The sequence below is a fragment of the Hipposideros armiger genome, unplaced genomic scaffold (genome assembly GCF_001890085.2).
Source record: "Hipposideros armiger isolate ML-2016 unplaced genomic scaffold, ASM189008v1 scaffold_948, whole genome shotgun sequence".
Lineage (NCBI taxonomy): Eukaryota > Metazoa > Chordata > Mammalia > Chiroptera > Hipposideridae > Hipposideros > Hipposideros armiger.
The window spans coordinates 430,128-452,804 of record NW_017732298.1 but is presented as its reverse complement, the minus strand read 5'-3'; the positions used below and the strand labels follow the sequence as shown (position 1 = coordinate 452,804).

Genomic DNA, 22,677 nt, shown 5'->3' with positions numbered 1-22,677 from the left:
CATTTATATCATCAGGGGATTAGCTGGATCAATTTTCTATTGCTGGTTTCTGTGAAGGTGTGATATCATTGGTAACACAACGCTAAGATGAAGTGAGAATTTGTCAACTACAGCTGCAACACCTAGTCTATGCAGTGCTTTTGAAGGCAATACCCTAGTTTTCATTTTTTTTTTTAAGATTTTATTGTGGAATCAGGGAAAGGGAACAGACAAGTTGCTGTCCTTTTGTTCTTCAGTCTAGTTGTGGAGGATGTCGCTTCACTGGCCCATGTTGGTATTATCATTGCACTTTTCCCAGGTGAGGCAGTCGCTCGCCAGTCATCAGGCGGCAGCTCACAGCAGCTCATGAAAGCTCACGCCAGCTGCCAGCCAGCCTCACTGCAGCCTACGCGTCGCCGGTGACCCATGGCAGCCCAGCTCCAGGTCTAGCTATTGTTCACCATCTTAGCTGTAGAGGGCGCAGCATCACTGGCCCTCATATGTGGGATCTGAACTGGGACCCTGTTGCTCAGAGCTGGCATCCCAAGCCAACTCTTAACCAACATGCCACTCGGCCGGCCCCTGACTGGTTCTTAATTATGATTTCTATCTTCTTTCTTATGTTTCCTATCTCTTTGTTGAAGTTCTCCCTGAGATCATTGAGCATCCTAATAGCCAGTGTTTTGAACCCTGTGTCTGGTAGATTGCTTGTCTCCATTTTTTTTTTTTTTCCTGGAGCTTAGTTCTGATCTTTCGTTTGGGACATGTTTCTTTGTCCTCCCATTTTGGCTGCCTCCCTGTGTTTGTTTCTATATTAGGTAAGGCTGCTATATCTCCTGGTCTTAGTAGCATGGCCTTATTCAGTAGGTGTGCTGTGGGGCTCAGTGGCACAATTTTCCTTGTCACCTGGGCCAGGTACTCCAGGTTTATCCTTTGTGTGTGTTGTGTGTGACCTCCTGTTGTAGTTGAGTTTTGGTTACTGTTTGCGCATCAGTGGAAAGGGTTGACCCTCAGGATGATTGGTTGTGAGGACTGGCTACGAGTACAGTGGAGGGGCTCTTGTGCTGGGGCTGACAAAATGGAGCAGGATTTGCTTTAGCAGGGCTCTGGTGCCTGCTCAGCCTGCCATTTGGGTGTGTTGTCCTTAGAGGCAACTGAGTGATATTCCAGCTGGGTCCAAGGCAGGCCACCAGCATGCCAGCCCTGGCCCTCGCCTCCTGAGGGTGGACCTGCTGCAGGCCAAGTGCAGCCACAGCCTGTGTCCTTGCAGGGGACCACCTGGCATGAGCCACCAAGCAATCCACAAATGGCTACCACTCGCCTTGGGCTTGGAGGTGCCTTGAGAGGCCAAGCTGTGAACCAAGACTGGCTGTTGCTAGAGCGGGGGGCAGCGCTCAAGAAAGAAATAGTGGCTTTCACCAGCACTCTGTCTGGGAGAAAGCTGACCTTCCAGCTCTCACCCTGAAGCCAGTTTCCCCCCATATGTCCCTGGTGCCTTTCAAGCTGCTTCCCCAGCACTGAAGCTCAGAGTGAGTGAGTCTGTCAGCAAGTAAGGCTGTGCTTGGGCCCTTTAAGAGGGTGGTCTGGGACTGCAGCCGCCCTCTGGCTCACACAGTCACAATCTTCTCTGGTTTTCACAGCCAAAAGTTATGGGGACTTCTCTTCCCAGCATTGAAACCCTGGGCTTAGGAGCCTGGTGTGGGTTTGGGACCCCTCACTCCTCTAGGTGTGACCCTTGCAGCTGAGATATCCCTTCAGATTTTTAATGGTCATATGTGGCTGTGGGACCAGCCCATTTTCTATTTGCATCCCTCCTAGCAGTGTGGGGTTGGCTACTTCAGTATATCCTTAGTTGTAGGACTTCTGTACAGCTAGACTTCAGGTGATTCTCAATGATGGTCATTCTGTAGTTTAGCTGTGATTTTGATGTGGTCATGAGAGGAAGTAGGCACAGCATTTACTTACTCTGCGATCTTTGCTGGATTCTAGCAAAAATACTATTCTTGAAGACTCACAGTAACATAAAGTAACATTCAGGCAAACAAACAAACAAAAGTTATTTATAATCCTTAGGGCAGATTAAAGGGTTTTCTTTAGGTAAAAAGAAAATTATTCTGTATGGAAATAAAGAGATACAACAAGGGATAAAGAGTAATGAAAAGGATAAATATGTGCAATGATTCTCAAACTTTAGTATAAATTAGAATTGACTGAAAGGCTGACCAGAAAACATTGTGAGGTAGGTCCTGCACTAAGATTCCTGATTCAGTACATCAGGGGTGGGAATTCATATTTCTAACAAATTCCCAGATGATGCTAATTCTGCTGGTCTGGAGTTCACACTTTGAGAACCACTGAGGAATATTGGTTGTATACAACAATGATGTCTTGTGGGGTGTAAAATTAATATTGAATTAAATCCATGGATATATGGGCAATTATTTTGTGGCAATGAAAGCTCTTTTGTTCAGCAGGAAAAAATACATTTTTAAAAATAAATAGTCTCTACAAATGGTACTGAATCAATTGGATATTCATATAGAAAAAAACAACAATACTTGATCTGTTTCTCACATCATGCATTAAACTCAGTCACAGGTGAATTGCAGGTCTAAATATGAAAGGAAAAACAATAAAACTTCTAGAAGGTAATATCAGTGACCCGTTTAAACAATATTCAAAAAGCAGTACTCAAAGGGAAAAAATTGAACTATGTTAAAATTTAAAACTATGTTAATCAAAAGACACTATTAAGAGAGTGAAATGGCAAGCCACAGAAAATATTTGCAACACTTGGAACTGACAAAGGGTTTATAGTAAGAATATATTAAGAACTTCTACAAGTTATAATTAAACAATAAACAACCTACTATAAATATGGGCAGAATTTTTGAAATGACACTTCACACCAAAAATTATACAAATGCCTAAAAATTATGAAAACTTGCTCAACCTCATTAGTAATCATGGGAGGGAATACCAAAACCACTATGCAAAATCCGTGTTCAAAATCAGAACTGATAAAGTCATAATGGAAGACAATAATAAGAACTTGTGAGACTATGGCTCAGTGAGAAATCTCACGCACTGCTGGGGGGATGGTGAAATGGCACAACCATTTGGAAAATAGTTTGGCATTATTTGTCAAATTTAGAGATACACATCCCATACAACCTAGCAATTTCATTCCTAGGTATGTCCATGTGCACTAAAAGATACATACCAGGGGCCAGCCGAGTGGTGCATTGGTTAGGAGTTGGCTTGGGATGCCAGCTCTGAGCAGCAGGGCCCTGGTTCGGATCCCTCATGAGGGCCAGTGACGCTGTGCCCTCTACAGCTAAAATGGTGAACAACAGCTCGACCTGGAACTGGGCTGCCATGAGTCATCGGCGATGGTATAGGCTGGCCAGTAGCGGGTGTGAGCTTTTGTGAGCTGCTGTGAGCCACCGTGAGCAGGGCGTCCAATGGTCGGTGAGCGACTGCCTCTACTGGGAAGAGAACAATGATAATACCAACATGGGCCAGTGAAACGATGTCGTCCACAACTAGACTGAAGAACAAAAGGACTGCAACTTGTCTGTTTTCCTTCCCTAATTCCCCATAAAAATCTTAAATAAATAAATAAATAAACAAACAAATAAATACATAAATAAATAAAAGATATGTACCAGAATACTCATATATCATGACTTACAATAGTCCCACATAGAAAACAACTCAAATTTTCATCAGCAGTAGAATGGATAAGTATATTGTTTGTAAAATACAATTCTATGCATCATCATTGAATATAGATGAACTAACTATGCAAAATGACATCAGCGAATCTCACAAACTAAGTATTGAATGAAAGCACCCAATCATAAAATTACATATGAATGATGACATTCACTTAAATTAAAAAATAAAAAAGCCCAAGAAAATCTAAATTGTAGTGCATAGTGACTTAGTTTGTAAAGTTTTAAAGAAAAAACATTCTTTTATTTAAAAAAAAATGAAGATAGAGTGGCTTCTTTTGTTGTGAAGAAGAGGCCAGTAGTTAGGAGGGAAAGAAAGGAGGATGTTTTGGGTACTGGCTATGTTCTATCCCTTAACCTGGACAGGTGTTCACACAGGTGTTTGCTTTGTAATGTATATTGAGCTATATATCATTATTTTTTACCCTTTCTCTCTCCCTCTCTCTCTCTCTCTCTCTACGCATATATATATATATATATATATATATATATATATATATATATATATATATGTGGGATACAATGTTTTAAAACATAAATTACTTACTCTACTCATTTTAAATACAGCAGTAAACCAAAAGGTCCTTTCAGATTGCTTGAAAACACCTGAAGTCCTTGATTTAATTATTTTTCCAATAATGCTTCAATTAATCCTGTTTTGGTTAATTTGTTCTCGCATTCTCCTTCCTTCATTACTTTGCATTAATTTGGCAAAGTAAACTAATATTGAATGAGAATCAAATGCTCTGACATCATCTGGATAAATACCTTGTTAAATTCTTAGACAGCTTTGGGTATTTATTTCAGTTTTAGAATGGACTTCAAAATATAAATATAGAGAGAATAATAGTACAATCATTGGAGGAAGGACTTAATAATTTGTAAATAATCATATAATGAAAAATATTTCTATATGTGTTTAATTGACCTACTCTAATAACCTTACTGTATGATGAAGGCTATTTATATCATATTGATATATTAAAATGAACCTTATTTGAAGCAATTCTATAATTGATAAAAATAAGAACATCATCACTAAATATAGGTAACACCATATAATCAACTAACAAATTTAATTTTGTAAGTTTCTTTCTAAAAGCATAGTCTAATATTTCCATCTGAGAGAACAAAATTAAGCAATTGGTTATTAAGCACCTCGAAATTGTGAAATGTAACCCTACTTGCAAGCTAACAAGTTAGCTGGCCATAGTACATGGATGCTGGTAGAAGATGCAAAACTCCTGTGTTAGAAAGAAAAGGCTATCATTCAGGTGTAGCAAGTAGTAGGAGCATCAGCATATTTTGTGCTGGTTTCCTGAGCTCCAATTCCCACAAGCCTAAGAGAAGAGCATCAGGTAATATTTGCCCACACAGTGGGTGGTGTTACAGGAGAGTAGCTCTGAGTTGAGGGAACTCAAATAAGCCTGCCTACCCTTTGCTCAGGAGAGAGACACTATCTCTGTCTTCCAAAGCTCTAAGCAAACCTACCCTTTGTGCAGATGAAAACACTATCTCTAGCTTCCAAGGCTGTTCAAAGGCTGTTCACTATAAATGCAGGCTTGAAAAGATAGTCTGGTAAAAACGGCAGCTCATGGCTTGCTCATGAGACATACAGAAATACAAGAGATCCATGGAGAGCTGTCTTTCAATGTTGGCTGATAGCTAAAATTCCTTTCTACAGTTGATATGAGACAATTTTTCTTCAATGGCTAGAACACTGACCCAAAATGAGTGAAAAAGCTTGAAATGAGAACCAAATTATTTGACAGTTCATATTGCATTCAGAATGTTTTGGACAGTCATAATCACATAATCCTAGAAGGACCTTAAATATACATAGTGCATATATATATAATACACACATATCTGTATGGCTAATTTTCTGCCTCCCCAATTAAAATGTAAATTCCTTGAGAATTAATGACTATGTTTGTGGGTGTGTGTGATTTAGTCTCTTCTTGTGATTCCTATGTTACTTTGCATTAATTTAACTAATAAAATGGTATAGGTCTGCCATCTTTCTTTCTTTCTTTTTTCTTTTTTTGTCAACACCATTGCCATGAGAACAACAAAAAATGTTTCTGTAACCTGAGGGTTCTAATAATCATCAAAGATGACAATATTTTCTTATCTTTAAGATCATCTATCCACAGAATCGGCCGATGCCCCACACATAGTGAAAAGTCAGTGAATATTCTTGCGTTGAGTCGACTTGAACTCAGGACCCCATTCTTCAGTTGGTAAACCAAAGGTTGCTCTTAGTGACATGTTCAGTAACGCATGCTCTGCTTTGAAAATAGAAAACATTCTTTTTCCTCAAACCTGTAGAGAGTCATCTTAAGTTTTAAAGGCTCCTGATCATTTATGATAATTCTAGCGTACAGATGTATAAAACTGAGAGAACAATCGTATGTGTCTTCAGGAATATTTGCTTTATTATGAGATAAGAAGTGAGTCAAGGAGTGCCTATTTTCCCTTCCTCCAAGAACTGTTCCCCCTCCCCTGGACCCCCCCCCCGCCCATTTTAATCATCTTCAATAGGAATTGAGCAGCCAGAGTTTATGGTTGAAATACTATTCACATAAGTTCCTCCGGAGGCTTAATCATCAACACAATGCATGGGAAACACTGGTCTTTTCTATATGCAACATTTCTATTAACAACAAATGCAGAAAGTACACGACGTGTCCGTACTCCATCCACATCAAAATTACCTCCCGCAGGAACTGGAAAATGTGTGTCAATGGGAATTGCCGTCTATAAGTTTCCTCGTCCGGCCGCTCCGGGGTCTTGCACACAAAGGGTGAGAAAGGTGTCGGGAGACTGCAAGGCGTTGCTGCCCCGCCCGCCCAGGCGCTGTCTGCCGGAGTAGGCTGCGGGGGGCGCGGGGGGGGGGGCGGAGTGTGGGGACTCGGAGTAGGCTAAACTTGGGGCTCGGGATATCGAATGCCACCGAAACTGCTGTCCTACCCAAACGAGTCTGGGAGAGAGGCGAGCAGTGCCTGCGCGAGCCGAGTGCTTACGTAGCAGCGAGATCCGCGCTGGGATAATTAGGAGTTGGGCTGAGCGGAGTCCTGTTTTAGCACCGGCGGCAGCGGCGGCATTAGCGGCAGCCGCCGGAGGGGCGCGCCTGACTCCCGCCGCCCGGCGCGCACAGCCGGAGGCCCGCGCCCCGCAGCAGCAGCCCCGCCGCGCCCACCGCGCCCCGGCGGCCCCGGGCTCACAAAGGCGGCGGCCGCCTGTGTGGCCTTCGGCACCCAGGCGCTCGATTCCCTCTCCCTTCTCTCCTGAAGGCGAGAATGGCAGGGCTGGGCGAGGACCCGGGGCAGCGGTGGCCCTAGCTCTGCACCCCCACCCCTCCTGCTGGGAGTGGCAGCCGGCTGCTCGCGGACGATGTGGCCACGGCTGCTCCCCAGTGCGTCTGCGGCCAGGGTCCCCGCTACCGCCCCTCTTCTCTGCGGGATCCATCCCACCCAGAGGAGTTGAGGCTGCTGTCGCCACTCCGTTGCCGAAGCCGCGGCTGATGGACGCCGGGGAGTGCCGCATTGCTTAGCGTCCCCGCCTCCGGGCTTGCTGGTAGGAGCCGTCTGCTCTTTCTTCTCTCTTGTGCTGGGGTTTTATAGAAAAGGTAGAGACATTTTGATTTTATTCACCCACTCTGCTTCTCCACCCTCACCCGCACCCCGCATTTGTAATGTACGTTCCCGGAGAGACCCCCCTCAGGCCTCCCGCAGCAATTCCGTTGAAAATAAAGGGCTAGAGGAAGGCAGAAGTTGGGGGTGGGGGTGGGGGAGCCCACGCTGGTGCCAACGCCACCAGAAGCCCTTTTGGTGCCTTATGAGATCACGGTGTAGCTAAGAGGGGAGGAGGGAGGCTGTGCTATCTGCAGAGTCTCCGCCTCATTGGATTATAATAATGTTCAGTGAAACCCCACAAACGTCTTTTGAAAATAATCTTTAATAAGCAGAAGGAGGAATAAGCTTCTTCCACCCGCCTCTCTTTCCCTTTCTCCTTTTTCTTTCCGGCAGAGATTCTCTCTCCCCGCCTGCAGCTCAGCGCTGAAGAGCCGCCTTATTATTAATCAGAATTCCCATCGTTGTCCCCAGCAGTAGCATCCTTCGGGTAGAGACCGCAGAAGCATCACCACAGCGCTGGGGCTGAGATGTGCGTGGTGTTTGTTTTTGCTACATCTTGGGAGAGAAGCAGACAGGACCAAGATCAGCACCACCCGCGCTGGGTGCGATTCGGGGTGTCTTGTTAGGCGAGGGAAAGGGCAAGGGGAGCGCTGGGGCCGCCAGAGGTCCACGTCTTTTTAAAGGAAAGGGAAGAGGGAACCACAGTGGGGACGTTGTTTTTAGGGGGTGGGGGAATAAGTTTATACCCTTCACAGAAAGGCTGCGAGAAGGCAGGAGCAACAGGGTACTTGATTGGGCACCAAGACAAATCATTTCCTGTAAAGAGGAGGAAGCAGGCAGCATCGAGTTCTGGAGGTCAGAGAGTGGTGGTGGCAGGGCCAGGTTTGTTGTGGGACAGTCGTTAAGAGGAAGGGAAGGCTCGGGAACAAGTAGGACAATGACTCATTTACAAGCTGGGCTCTCTCCGGAGACCCTGGAGAAAGCGCGCTTGGAGCTCAACGAGAACCCAGACACACTGCACCAGGACATCCAGGAGGTGAGGGACATGGTCATAACCAGGCCGGACATTGGCTTCCTGCGCACGGATGATGCCTTCATCTTACGCTTCTTGCGGGCCAGGAAGTTTCATCACTTTGAGGCCTTCCGCCTCCTGGCCCAGTACTTTGAGTACCGGCAGCAGAACCTGGACATGTTCAAAAGCTTCAAGGCCACTGACCCTGGCATCAAGCAGGCACTGAAGGATGGTTTCCCCGGGGGCCTGGCCAATCTGGACCACTATGGCAGGAAGATCCTAGTCCTTTTTGCTGCCAACTGGGATCAGAGCAGGTAAATACTAAGTCCCAACTGGTATTAGAGATGCCTTTACTCTCCCATTTTCCAGGATTCATCCTCAGTAGTGTCATAGCTTTACAGCTTTGATGTGTTTTGTTTATTTGACTGGGGAAAAAAAGAAGCTGGAACTGAAAAATTAGTTTGTGGTGGTCGCCTTGTGGGGTGAGAGGAGGGCTTTTATTTTACTTTATTTTTCCTTTGAAACTCTTACTTCACTGGTACCCAGTTTCTACTGCAGTTTTAAGAGCTGCCTGAACCACGTTATTGTGCTGCCATCTAAATCATTTAACTTCTAACTAAAGCTGCTACATTTTTCACTTCCAGAATATGTTTACTGTTCTGTGGAGAAATTAGTATCAGAATGGAGACAACTCTCTCTCCTTCCTTCTAAAGAATTTCTTAAACTAGATTCATCCTCATCATCATCATCATCATCATCTCTCTCTCTTTAATACTGAGATTTTATTTTTTAAGAATAGTCTGGCGTTCAACCAAGATCGAGTCATTTTGTTGCTTGGGAACTTTTCTGCTTGGTGATGTGTAGATGAAGGAATAATATGATATGTGTCACTTTAATGCAAAGGAAGAGTTGCATTCTCTTGCTGAGTGTGCCTACTGATGCTGAAATAAAGGCTGACTGGTGTGCTTGTCCTACACCTGCCACTAATCTAAAGAATATGTTTCCTGTCTGACATGATTTTTCATCTTTTAGAAGGAGCCGAAAATGTTCAGATATGTCAGTTGGTAGAATTTTTTAGCTCTTTTGCTTTTTATTTTTTACTTTTTTACAAAACTATCATCTTTTATCTATCTATCTATCTATCTATCTATCTATCTATCTATCTATCTATCTATCAAGGAAGGCACTGTTCACAGTGGCCCATGTGGGGATCCAACCGGCAACCTTGGTGTTATCAGCACCATGCTCTAACCAACTGAGCTAACCAGCCACCCCCTCTCTTGCTTTTTAATGGAGGAGAAGTGACAGTCTTAATCTACATAATGATATAAAATGGCAGAGTGACTCTTCTATTTCCTCAATCAGAATTCTTTACTCAGACTGAAAAATATAAGAAATTATCAAAACTCTTGTGTAAGGTAGTTTCAATTAAGTTCAAAGTTAATATATTTCATGAAACTTGAAAATGTTATCAGAACTGTGTATCACAAGAAGCTGGTTGTTAAAACATTGGTGTATTTTTAGTTCTGTGAATGGGGACTTTTGATGCATCTGGTTAGCTTAAACTGTCTCTGGAAATTATAAAAGACTTTTCAGTGACTGAGAAACATTGTAGCTCTCTAGATAGGCTTCTCAGAGTCTTGGGATTTTAGAATGTAAACTAATATTTTTAACAGGTGTTTACCCTTCATTGGTCACTTTTTCTCTGCAATTCTAGGTTGAGAATTACTCTGATTATTTTTTTTTAGGCAATATAGAAAGACAAACTACTACCCAAAGAATCATGAAATTATAAAGCTAAGACACTCAGAGAGAGAGTTAGCTATTGAGAGGGGATGAAGTTTCATTACTTACTTTGGTTACTTATGTAGAGATCTCACTCTACTTTGTATCAGGTAGTAAAGTTTAAAGGATCAAGAAATGCCATCCTTTGACCACAGTTTCTTTAAAAACCTTTTTTTTTAATCTAAGAAGTACATTTTAGGGTCACACAAACAAACGATTGTGTGTATCAAAATTGAAAACTTGTATTTAAGAAAGAACCTAATGATCATATGTCAGATTGGAACTTCATTATTGAGCTACAGTGAAATGGGAGAGGTGGAAATTTTATATTTAAATATATCTCAGAGTCTGCTAAAGATATCATGAGGGAGGCAGATTGCATTCAAGGAGACATGCATTTACATTAGACCTATTTTTTATTTATTTTTATAAGTGAACTAATATTCACACTGATTTATAAACCTAATTAATATGAAAATCACTTAGAGTTCTCATGTATATGAGAAGTTGATTATTGCAGATTACTAAAGCACATATGTTTTCGTTGTCGATCTCATGTTTTCTTACAAAGGATGGGTTACTAGTAATCAAAATCTATCTCCCTGGAAATCTGTGTATGTGAAATTAAAAATGAGAAGCTGTGTCCTGTAAAAATACCCTATCAGGTTGTATAGACTAATAATTGTAAATCCCATCTCTATGGTTGGAAATAAAAAGGCATAATTAAGAAGTTATAGTACATCAAGGTCAAAAGGTATAAAAGTTATTTAGAGTCTGTCTAAAATTCAGTTGTTTCCTCCTCCCATATTCTTTAAAAAAACTTTTAAAAAGTCACTCCCTCTTTGTCCCTGCCTGTCCCCCATCCCAGATCCACATATACTCAATAACAAGAATTAGTGGATAAATAGGACTATCCTCTTGGCATCCTCCATAAACCTTTAGCATTAGGGTATGTGCAAAAGAACTGCCCCGAAACCCGCAGGATAGCTAGCTGCATTTCTGGCAGTACCCAGATGTCACCCACCTTTCTCCTCCCTTTGGCCTGGATCCCTTTTCTTCTTCCACTCTGCAGCTTCAAAGTCTTACCTGACTTGATGCCTACAGAAATTTCTAGCACCTTCCCTAGGTGTTTACCTTATTATTGCTGTGTTAGGTGAGTATGCCACATGTCAAATCCTGTCATTCCTCCCCTGTTCTGTGAGTCAGGTGTTCTTATCTTCCTTCTCTGATCCTGCCACCCCACATATCCTGGGTATCTTGAAAAGACTGCTCCTCTGAACACCTTCTTTGAATTGTCGGTGAATTGCCTGGCTTTCAACAACCTTTTAAAAAAGCAGCATTGTTTTAAAGAAATAAAATAGCATTGTTTTAAGGAAACAATAGGTGGGTATGTCCACCATTACACAGGGAAATTCCAGACATGAGGTAGAAAAAAATGCCCCCCCTTTATTTGGAAAATAGGTTATTTCCAACTCCCCAAAGGGAAAAGGAAGATTTTTGAAATAAATTCTAAAGAACTTTGTAAATACCTCTGAAATAATTGATCTGTATAACAAAAAACAAGACTAAGCCTTATGTTATTATCTTTATAACAGCAGCCGAATTCGAGTTCATGCTCAATAAATATTTGTTGAGTTGAATTGAGTTATGCATTTAAAAAAATAATAATTTTAAGCAGGAAGTCATCTGATATATACTTTATCCTATATTAAGCTTGCAGGACAGTTTTCTGTGCTCCTCAGGAGGCTGGAAATAGTAAATGTGTGTGAGATGGTGACTATAAATAAAACAGTGTCTGTACTGCAGTGCAATGCAGGTCAGTTTCAGGTTATTGAATTGGACCTTTTCCAAAGCCTTTACAAGAGACATGGAGTCTTCTGGAAGACAAGGTAAAATAATATTTGCAGTGTACCTACCTTCTAATAAATCTAAAATAATTGAAATACTGAAATGTCAAAATGACTTTCCGTGTGGTCTGTGTTTCTTTTAAAAAAAGAATAGAACAGGCTCAGGTGACTTATTAAATTGATTGAGCAGGCTACCCTTGGGGAAAAAAATCATAGAATTTTATCTCCTTTCTTTCAGTCTAACATAATTTCTGCAAAAAAAGAAAGTAAAGTCCACAAAATTAAAAAAATATATACAAGATTGTTTCAGTGCATCACTAAGATGCAGTAGCCCTCCATGCATTACATGTTGTATTTCTTTCCTCAGTGATGGATAGTGTGCTGCTTAGGACTCAGCAGGTACCTTCAAATTTCCACCTTTTTTCAACAACAAAATGTGAGGATAATGTACCATGAATCTAGAAGAGATTACACTACCTTAAGTAAAGGAAGTTTGGAATAACAGTAGATCATGGACTAGACCCTAGCGCATGAAAGCAGGTATCTGAGAAATTGAAATTTACTGGTATATACTTACTGGGAATATTCATGAGTAAATTGCGTCACCTGAACTGTAATGATGACATCTCTTCTGACAAGTGGTCTGTAATTTTTCAGTTAGCCTGAAAGTAGTAGTTTACCTCATTAAACTTATAAAGTAGCTCTCTAGATTTCAGTACACTAAAGAACCACTTATCAGGGATCTGGTAAGAACTATTAAAAAACAATTAAATACAGCTAAACTGAAATGATTCTTAATACAGTGGCAATTCAGAAAGTGCTGACGGTCTTGCAACACTGTTTGGCTTGTCATAATGGACATTGATTATCACTTAGAATATTGAAGCTCTGGAAGGGATAGAGGCTGACTGGTCAGGCATTGCTGTGATCCTCAAACTTGTCCTGGAAAAGGACAATTTGCTAAAGTAAGCATTATCGGCAGTTTGTTTATTTGTGTAGCTTTTTTCTAAAAATGAAAATATTATACAAATGGTCAACCTTTTGCCGCTTCAGTTGAATGATGATTATACTCCCATTTATTAAAATAATGTGACCAATCTTCAAACTGAAAGAAAGTTTATGATAATGATAGATTAAAATTTTTAAAATAACCATAGACTATACAGATTTGCTGTAATCCCAGCCACAAAGCTTTTCTCTTCTGTGGAGATACACTAAAATAAAATAAAATAAAATAAAATAAAATAAAGTAAAATATAAGATAATATAAAATAAAAATGACTAAGAATAGATTAAAACAGTCAAGGACAATTAACTAGATAATCAGGGAGAACCACCCTTGGTAATCTTAAAAACAAACAAACAAACAAACAAACAAAGGAATAATATTTTTCGGCCTGATTTTCAAGACTTCTTGGCTAAGTTTATTAAAAGATTTAAATATTTCTCAACTTATTATCTCATGGTGTCATATATTGTGAAGGTTCAGGAATTTTTACCTTTAAAATCCTGGAGGCATTGCTGTGCTGCTGTATTATGGGCAGATATTGAGATTAGGTCAAAACTAGAAATTGAAGGTGTAGACTCCATGGGGTTTCTGTCCCAGCAGAGCTTTCATATTGGCTTTTTACAGAGATGCTCTTTTAGCAAATGCTCTGAAAACTATAGCTTATTCCAAACTATGCCCTTGGTTCATACCATGCAAAATGGGAGAGAAAAAAATAAATGTCCTGAGGAACATTAGTTTCTTCATATTGAAAGAAATCTCTGAGAAAAATAGGACAGTCTCTAAAAACTGGGGCAATTATGTAGTAATTAGTGAAGTAATTCTGAAATAACAAAGAAGACCAAGAGTGCTAACCTTCAGTAGGACTGATTGGGTCTGGCCCCAACCGGGCTATTTCCATGTTTCAAATACACAACTTTAAACAAACTTGAAGAGAAGAGAAGAATTGGAGATTAGCACAACATACTGAAAGGATACCTCAAAAGAAATGTTTAAATATATTTTAAAACATGAGCCAAGTTAGTCAATTAATGAATTATCCTTAGTAAATTAATATACTTCCACCATTTTGGGAAAAATGACTGAGCTTTTTTATGTCACAGAGGGCAGGTACGTGCATTTCGTTAACATAGGGTAGTATTGACACGAGGGGAAGGATGTCCTTGCGTGAGGGTCCTTATGACATCAAATAAACTGAGTGAATAGTACTCATATCAAATCAACTGGTTTTATTTATTTATTTTTTTTGGCTGAGCCCTCCTGCCACCTGTTGGCAGCTCAGTGGCTGCTCAGCTCGGTCCGGGACTCGAACCGCTGTTGCTCAGAGCTCAAACTCTTGTGTGAGTTCTTAACCAACTGAGCCACTCAGCCGGCCCCTCAAATCAACTTTTTTTAAAAAGTAAACTTTAGTCAAGCATTTGCTACATACATAGAAATGTAATAAGTGCTAGGAGCAAACAAAGACACAAATAACACATTCTTTGTACCATCAGCAGACATATAATCTCTCTGGGAAGAAAAAACTTGAAAAGCTAAGTAACCACTGTGTTGTGCAGAGGGAACAGCCTACGTGTTTAACTGAATTCAACCTTTTATTATTTCATTTTAATTAATTAATTAACTCATTCATTTTAAAACACTCTCATAGCATGTGTCAGGCTATGACACATGTTAAGTGCTTTAAGCACTTAACAAACATTAATTTATGAAATCCTTATTACAATCATACAAGGCAGGTCCTGTTAATGTCCACATTTTGCAGATGAGGAAACTGAGGCACAGAGCAGTTAAGTTTCACCCATTACCAGTGAATTGGTCAAACTTCTTTTGTGTGTATAGACAGTTAGCTACGTAAATCTGGGAAAAAAAAGTACAATTAAATATAATTATATCAAAACAGCAAGCTCTGATAATTAAAAATAATCTATGGTTTAGAATATCTTGATTAAATATCAGCATATAGACAATTCAGCACAGAAAGTTAAGTTGCTAGAATAAATCTTCTGAAGCAGGCTGTACTACATGGCACTTACTTAGAATATCTTTCCCTGAAAACAAGAGTTGACTTTCTGATGTGTTTGTTTTTCCAGTACAACTTTGTTTTGTTTTATTTTAGTTTGGTGGCAGTAGGTGCACGGCTTTAAAATTCTTTTCAAAGAAAGACATTTTTCCTCTAGATGTTCTATTTCCAACGATTCCCTTGTTCTCACTCACCTACATTCCCACAGCAGTAAAATTAAAGCAAGGCTCAGACAGATAATCGTCTGTGCTTAGTGATATAAGCCAGACACATGAATATTTCAGAATTCGTATTTTTTCCAGGGTTTGGAAACTTAGCCCCTTCCCATTCCAACTCTTAAGAATGTCTGTTGCTTTTTCTCCACTAAAGCCCCCTGCTAAGGCCAGGCTGGAATGTGTCCTGGTGCCTGGCACAGAACCAAGTTGGTATCGACTTCCTAATCTCTCTTCTGGCACACATTATGCCACTGAGACATGAAAAAGCAGAACAGCTATTCATCAAACTCTGTTCTAGATATGAGACACCATAGGGAGTGGAGAGAATTTGGTGTCAGAAAGACCTGGCTTTTCATCTAGGCTCTCTTTTTACTCCCATGGTTGTTCTGGCAGAGTGTTTAAATTCTGTGAGACCTTGTATCTTCATCTCTAAAATTCTCTGAGACCTCATCTGTGTCCTCATCTTCAAAATAATGGGAACAAAGCCAGCACTGAAACTTTGGGGTTGTTTTCAGATTAAGATAACGCTTTGGAAATTTTAAATGTTAACACAGGTAGGAGTATTATTATTATTATTATTATTATTATTATTATTATTACCCCTCTAACATAAAACACGTAGATGGGTTCATCAACTCTAGCACTAATAATACCTTGAGGCATTAACAAAGGTAATTCCTAACATAGAACCTTCCTAACAGGAAGTGTTTCAGACCTGGCATAATGAAAACTGAGGGGCGGGCGCAGCCTTAATGAAGAATCTAATAATGGCTGATTGATTTAGTGACAAAGGGAAATTGCTTGGTGTTGTGCTACTCAATGTGATGCTAACATGCCAGTATTTCCCTGTCAGGCTGAAAGAAAAGATTGGAGAATAGGAAGGAAATAACCTGTTTGTGATTTACGTTGCTCTTTGCACTGATTGTAAGCTGTGGTAGAGGATGAGACTCTGTGAAACCCGGAGAGAAGCACAGGCCAGGTAGCCCCACAAAACCTTGCATGGCCAGGAGAAGCAGTGGAAGCTTCCCTGCCCTTGATTACACAGGTACTAAATAGGAGAATCGGGTGTCAAAGTCTTCTCCATCTAGTTTTGGGATATTATAGCAGCTTTGATCTCTTTCAAGAGCAATGGTCTACATTAGCTGGTGTCGCAGTTGTAAAATCCTTTACTGGTGTCATTGTTTCATTATTTCCTCCTACTACGTGATACACTTCATCCTTTCCAAGTAGATTTCAGAGTCAGGCTTTAGTTAATGCTATTTGGGGAAGCACAACCAGGAGTCAAGAGCTGCATTAGTTTGTTATTTATGGCTTTCTTCCAACACACAAGGGAAGAATGGATGGTGGAGCTTTTATGATTGGGGTGGAAACCCCAAATATGAACATGTGGAATATTTCTTGTGCTAACAATTTATAAATTGTAACAGTTAAAAATAATTTCAAAGAGAAGAATGATGGTGGGATTCTTGAAGAGAGAAAATTCATAAAGTGCTCCATTTCTTTGGGAGATATTTTACAGACTTTGGCAAGATCTTGTTTCATAATGTTATGCTTAGGAATAGCCTGCTGAGCTGCTAATGGCAGTAATGTGACATGTTTGACAACAGAGACCTGGAATGGCAAGAGTGGTTTTGACCTGCCCTTTGAATGCAATTAGCTAGGGTGTTTTTATGTTTCTTTTCTTAAACCTATACATTGATAGGATTTATTTATGTAAAGATCATTTAATTCTCTTTTCGGAGCAATATGTCAGAATTTAAAACTAGGTTAGATTTACTCTTGAAAACTTTGCAAACCTGCTTTTCTTCATTGTGGATCCTGGGACTTGCCTTATTTTAGTTTCTTTGGAATAACAATATGTACATAAATTTGTCTCTTGATTTGGACACAGTTTTGTAAAACCACACTTAAAATGTGTTACTTCAAACCATTTGCCTCTTGTGTTCAGCCCTTCCTGGTGCCATGATTTATTCTTACTACATATTACTACAATGCATCTTCCTTTTAAAGCTGATTTCAGATATAAGTTTTACTTAATCCTATTTTTGTAGTAATAATATTTGGTGTTCTTATAGGTAACAAGAATGATCATGAGGAAAAATTTCTGAGCCAGACTTTTCTGATTTTTAATTTTCTAACCATGATATTATTATAAACTTCAGAAATTAAAAATGAATATATTTTAAGGAGGGGGGTCTCCATTTTAACCAGAAATATCGGTTGCTCCAACTTTCCAGTTTGTGTAGGCTTATAGGCTTTTGGTCATAACACTGTATTAAGCCATTATATTAAGAAAGGAGGTAGGCCAGCCATATATAGTTCACTGATTTGAAGACAAACAAGTGACAGTGTTCTACAAAAGTTTTATTTTCTGATGTATCCAGGACGGATTTTGGGATGTCATGGCCTTAGGGCTATAAACAGCCTGTATGCCATCCAGAGATTTGATCCTTGACTTTTATAATAGTAATAAGCTACCTAAAGATCATCGTTCAGTTTTTAAGTAAAAGATAAAAACAAATATTCTTCAGTTCTGCTGATAACTCTGACCAGTACACTATATTTGTGGTTACCATGATAAAAAAAAAATATGCTGTGTGTATTCCAGTCCACCAACATGTCCTACGTCTGCTGTACACCTAGCATTGTGCACAAGCTTTCACCTGGGTCATGCCTTTGACTTCCCTTCCTGCCCGATTGCCCATCCCCTACCACTGCCAGTGAGATACTGTGTGATGAGCACAGGTGCTTCCGTTTTCTCAGGTAAGGGAACTGAGCCTCAGATAAATCAATGACATGCCCAGCGCCACACACAAATGAGGGACAAGGAAGAGATTCCATCTTGAAGTCTTCTGACACCATAGCCTATGCTTGGTGAATGCTGGGATCCAAGAGGAATCCTATCTCATACTACTGTACTGATTTTGCTGAGAAGGAAATGATGTACGGAGAACATGAGAAGTCACCTGAGGTTTCACTGATTCTTTCTGAACTACTATGCTTTCTCCATTAGCCTCCAACTGTTTTGGGAAGTAAAAACAGAACTATTCTCACTGTCTCATATACTCATGTCTTTCTGAGGAGCCCATCACTTCCATTAAATGCCAATAATTTCTACTCCTAATTCACCATCCTCCACACCCCACCTCTTCCTGAGTTCAAGATTTCTTTCTCGAGCTTTTTCTGGACATCTCTACCTGAATGTCTGAGGAGAAAACAACTTGAAATGTGATATGCTCAAAAATTGAAATGGTTGACCTATTCCATACATTTGCTGATTCCTTTTAAAATGCTGGAACTTCCTTCTTAGAATAATTATCTCATTTTTCTCTCAGCTCTGACTGCATTACTTCCTTCACTTCCTTGAATTTGGGATATGTATGCTTTTGAATCCAGAATTTTCAACCTGGAGCTCTCTCTTAGTTTAGGATCTACTTTTTCAGACGTTTAATTGAGAATAACTGGGTGTGTTACATGTTTCCCAGGTGCAACGGGTCCCAAACTCTGCATTTCCAGCCATCCCTAACTGTATCCTCTTTTTTGCATTATTGATTTTTGATTACAGGTTTTTACCATTTATTCAGGCTCTGAAGCTAGAATCTGCGTCATCCTTTGTTTCCCCCTCAATCTTAGTCCCTACATCTGATTGTCAAATTTTAACAAGTTCACTTCTGAAATATTTCTAAAACTTCTCATCTGCATTCTTACCTCCACTGCCTTTGTCGAAGCAGTGTCTTAATGTACAGCTAGTGTCTCTGCACGCTAGTCCATTTTACAGGAATATAAGAAGCATTTATTGGATTTCTAAAATGTGCCAGGTGCTGTGTTAAGGTGCAAGGCAGAAAAAGAGAAAGGCTTAACCCGTAAATTCTGATGGCCTGTGTTAAATAGACAGGTGGTTTTCCCTTTTGCTCTCTCTGATCTCCCTTTCTTTCCGCCTGTACCCCTTCCTTTCTTTTCTTTCATCTTTATGATACAAACTCAATACAAGTAATTCAAATCTGTTGGCACTTTTAACCATAGCTGTTCACATGTATACTGTTTCTGTTTATTGATGAGGCTCCTCAGATCTCATTCTCAATTTTTTAAATATGTGCATATGAACTTTCAGTATCACTGAGAACGTTCTTGAGTTATTTAAAAGTGCCATGCTTAATTTTTAGGAGTTTTTAGTGTGCTAAAACTTTCTATAGTTTCTACAAAAGTGGTTGTCAGATTCAATGATGTGCTTTTCTGTTGCTGATAGGTACACACTGGTGGATATTTTGCGTGCAATCTTACTGTCTTTAGAAGCCATGATTGAAGATCCTGAGCTTCAAGTGAATGGGTTTGTTTTGATCATAGACTGGAGTAATTTCACCTTCAAGCAAGCCTCTAAACTGACACCCAGCATGCTGCGGTTGGCTATTGAAGGCCTTCAGGTAAAGGTTTACACATTGCCCACTTGCTTGGTCGCCTATGTTTGTGTGTGTTAGAATAGCTTCTATGATAGAATAACAAAATGTCTTACTTAAAGAATAAAAACTTTTTTTTTTTGATATAGTGTTCAAGCACACACATTAAAACTCTAACTGGACAAAGGATTTTAGATGAAACGCTGAAGAACGTTCACCTTTCCATAGATGACAATTTGTGATATTTGGCATAAACTCACACTAAGCCTAAACATAAATATGGGTGATAACCTGAGATGGTTTATCTTGATAATCAGAACAAGCAACATCTTTTGGATTTCAATGGTTAGCCATTTAGTCTTCTTTTTGTTTCTTTTTTATTTTCTGTGTATGTTAGTTGATTCATTATTTCATTTAACCTGGTGAATTTGGGATGTGATTGGCAATATCTTTATGTTGCCTGAAAAACTGTTGGAAAGTCAATCAATATGTTTTTTGATCTCTAAAGTATGGAATTACTGTTTTGGATTACTTTTCTAGACTTATTATTATTATTATTATTATTATTATTATTATTATTATTATTTGGTGGAATGGCTGTCACATAAAATTTCTATAGGAATAGCACATCTTCCAGTGAATGACATTTAACTGGTCGGGAATTATAAAATGGAAAATCAGTTATTATTTAGTGGTATGTCATAAACCTATTGACATTTTCTTTTGAACTTTTAGGGTGTCCTTCTGTCTTTTTACTTTGGTTCATGATGCATTACATACAATATGCATGGAATAAATTTTAAAACTTTAAAAAGATTTGCAAATTAACTTTCAAGTGACGTTATTTAGTTTTTCTTCTCTGTATGGTCAACATGCATTTCAGAAGTCTGTTAAGTCAACAGTTATTTTTTGTAACTTTTATCACTGAAAATACTACTTGTTTTAAAATAACTAATAATATCTTTATAATTCATTAGGCCAGGATGTTAGACTCTTTTTTTTTAATGTTAAATAAGCTGGAATTTTCAGATCTCTGCTCCATAGTAATTTCTGGCTGTTTATAGGCACCTGAGTTGATGGCTGATTACTTCCTAAAAATGAACCACTTCTCCAGGTGTCAGGACACCTGAACCAAATTGAATTCACAGTTTGAGTTTTGCCTCTGGAGTGAATGAGACACACTGATCCTTCTTCCCTGCATAGGTTTTTCCTGATGCAGGTTTCCTAACTTGCTCTTGGTGAGTCACCTTGACTCCTCTCATGAACAACATCTTTTTTTTAAACTCCATAGAAACAGCTAATAAGGGTTGGGAGAGGGCACAAGATAACACATGTTTGGAAATGTGTGTATCATGTGGAATCAGTCCTAATTCTGCCCTATTGTCAGCAGTATATAAAGTGTTATTAATTTTGTAAAGAAAATTGGCTACCACCAACCACATTACTTGACAAAGAATAATAACCCAGATTTTTAGAATTGTTATCACTGTTTAACTTGTGTCTTCTCTTTGCAGTAAGGGCAGCAAAAGTCTGTAGCTGGATGAAGGACTAGAGAATTCATATTATTCGTAAGAAATTTTAAAAACCACTTTAAGGATAGATTCAGTGCCTTGCTGTTTGCCAACTCACCTACTGTATGGAGACATTTAGTAGTAATGTGAGAAGTCATTGCAGGAGAAAATACTGACAATTCAGGCATGTTTGGGAGTTTCTCCATTAGTCCTGGCCACTATCATCAGAACTTGTTTAAGTGCTACAGTCAGATTATCCACTGCACTTGTGTTAGAGAAGGAAATGGCCCCTGCCCTGCAGGGACCTGTGCTGGCTGCACACAGGGACTTGTTTTGTCTATGTTCCCCATCAGTGCCTCAATCCCCTTTACTTTCTTGCAGGGTGCAGACTGAGTAAGCAAGGCTGATTCCTCCTGGATGCCAGTAGGGAAGCCACTTAAAATTAGGGAGATCTTCCTGCCAATAAATTTGACATATTCTTAACATTTAAACTCTGTGTTTTCTCCAGTTCAAATTGATTTTTTAAAATGCTCTAGAGCTATAGCTCTGTCTATGTCTATGTCTGTATATCAAAAAACAATGGTAATTTTGAATAAGATTATAAAATGTGCTAAAAACATTCCACTGTAACATACACAATTTCATATTTAGTTCTATATTGAAGTTACATTTTCTGACTTTTCTAATCAAGCTCCTTTTTTGCATTTGTTATGTGAGAAATATTATTGTGCACCGATATATGTTTCATGCAAAGAATGAATAAATTTATATTTGAAATTGATGTAAGACCATAAAACATTTGAATTAAAGATATATTCACAATTTTAGGTCACTAAACACAGATATCACCATCACCAAGACAATCAACACCACCTCAATAATAAATCCCTTCAATTAATCCAGTCAGGGAAATTAAGAGATGAGGATATTTTTAATAACTCATTGATGATTTATATAATGTCATAATTCTGCTATAATATGTTACTTTTATTTAGGCAAATATATGAAATATTCTAGGGAGTTTAACCAAAAATAAGAAAGGCTACCAATGTGTTTAGTGCCAGAGAGGAACCTTACTTTAATGGTGTGTATTATTAATGGGGTGTCACTGTGTTTTGACAAGGCCCCATCTCTTCTTCTTGAAGTGACCACATAACCTCTCTATATGCACACACCAAAACCCTTTTTCCTCAAACAAAAGAGTATTTTGAATGACTCAGCTAGAGATATTACCTGATACCTTGAATAAAGACACATAGACCATTGCTAGAAGATCCACCCATGATCACAGTACAAGGCCAATAGAAAGACAGTGTGGAAGGGTAGAAATAAAATGGGCTTTAAAGGCTGACAGAGCTGGGTTTGGGAGACAACCTTGTCCTATATCAAATACTTGGGAAAATTCCTGAACTTGTTTAAATCTGTCTATTCATTTATAGTTATTTTAAAGTATTATATTAGAAATGATACATCTTGCACCTAGCAGGTGATATTAATGCCCTGAATAATTGATGAGTGTGAGCTCATTTTTCA

At 39.2% G+C, this 22,677-nt stretch overlaps 1 protein-coding gene across 3 annotated transcripts in view; it reads left to right on the top strand.

Annotated features, from left to right (window-relative positions):
- The first annotated feature begins 7,206 nt into the window (after window positions 1-7,206).
- CLVS2 (clavesin 2) overlaps window positions 7,207-22,677 on the top strand; it is a 117,796-nt gene continuing 102,325 nt past the window's right edge. For 2 of the 3 annotated variants that reach the window (XM_019630807.1, XM_019630805.1), the window contains exons 1-3: window positions 7,207-7,295; window positions 7,748-8,680; window positions 19,486-19,660. In XM_019630807.1, coding sequence (XP_019486352.1) covers window positions 8,292-8,680; window positions 19,486-19,660 — 564 coding nt within the window. In that variant the 5' untranslated portion in view covers window positions 7,207-7,295; window positions 7,748-8,291. Of the gene's footprint in view, window positions 7,348-7,747; window positions 8,681-19,485; window positions 19,661-22,677 lie in introns of all 3 variants that reach the window. The other variant, XM_019630806.1, reaches the window with a different exon arrangement.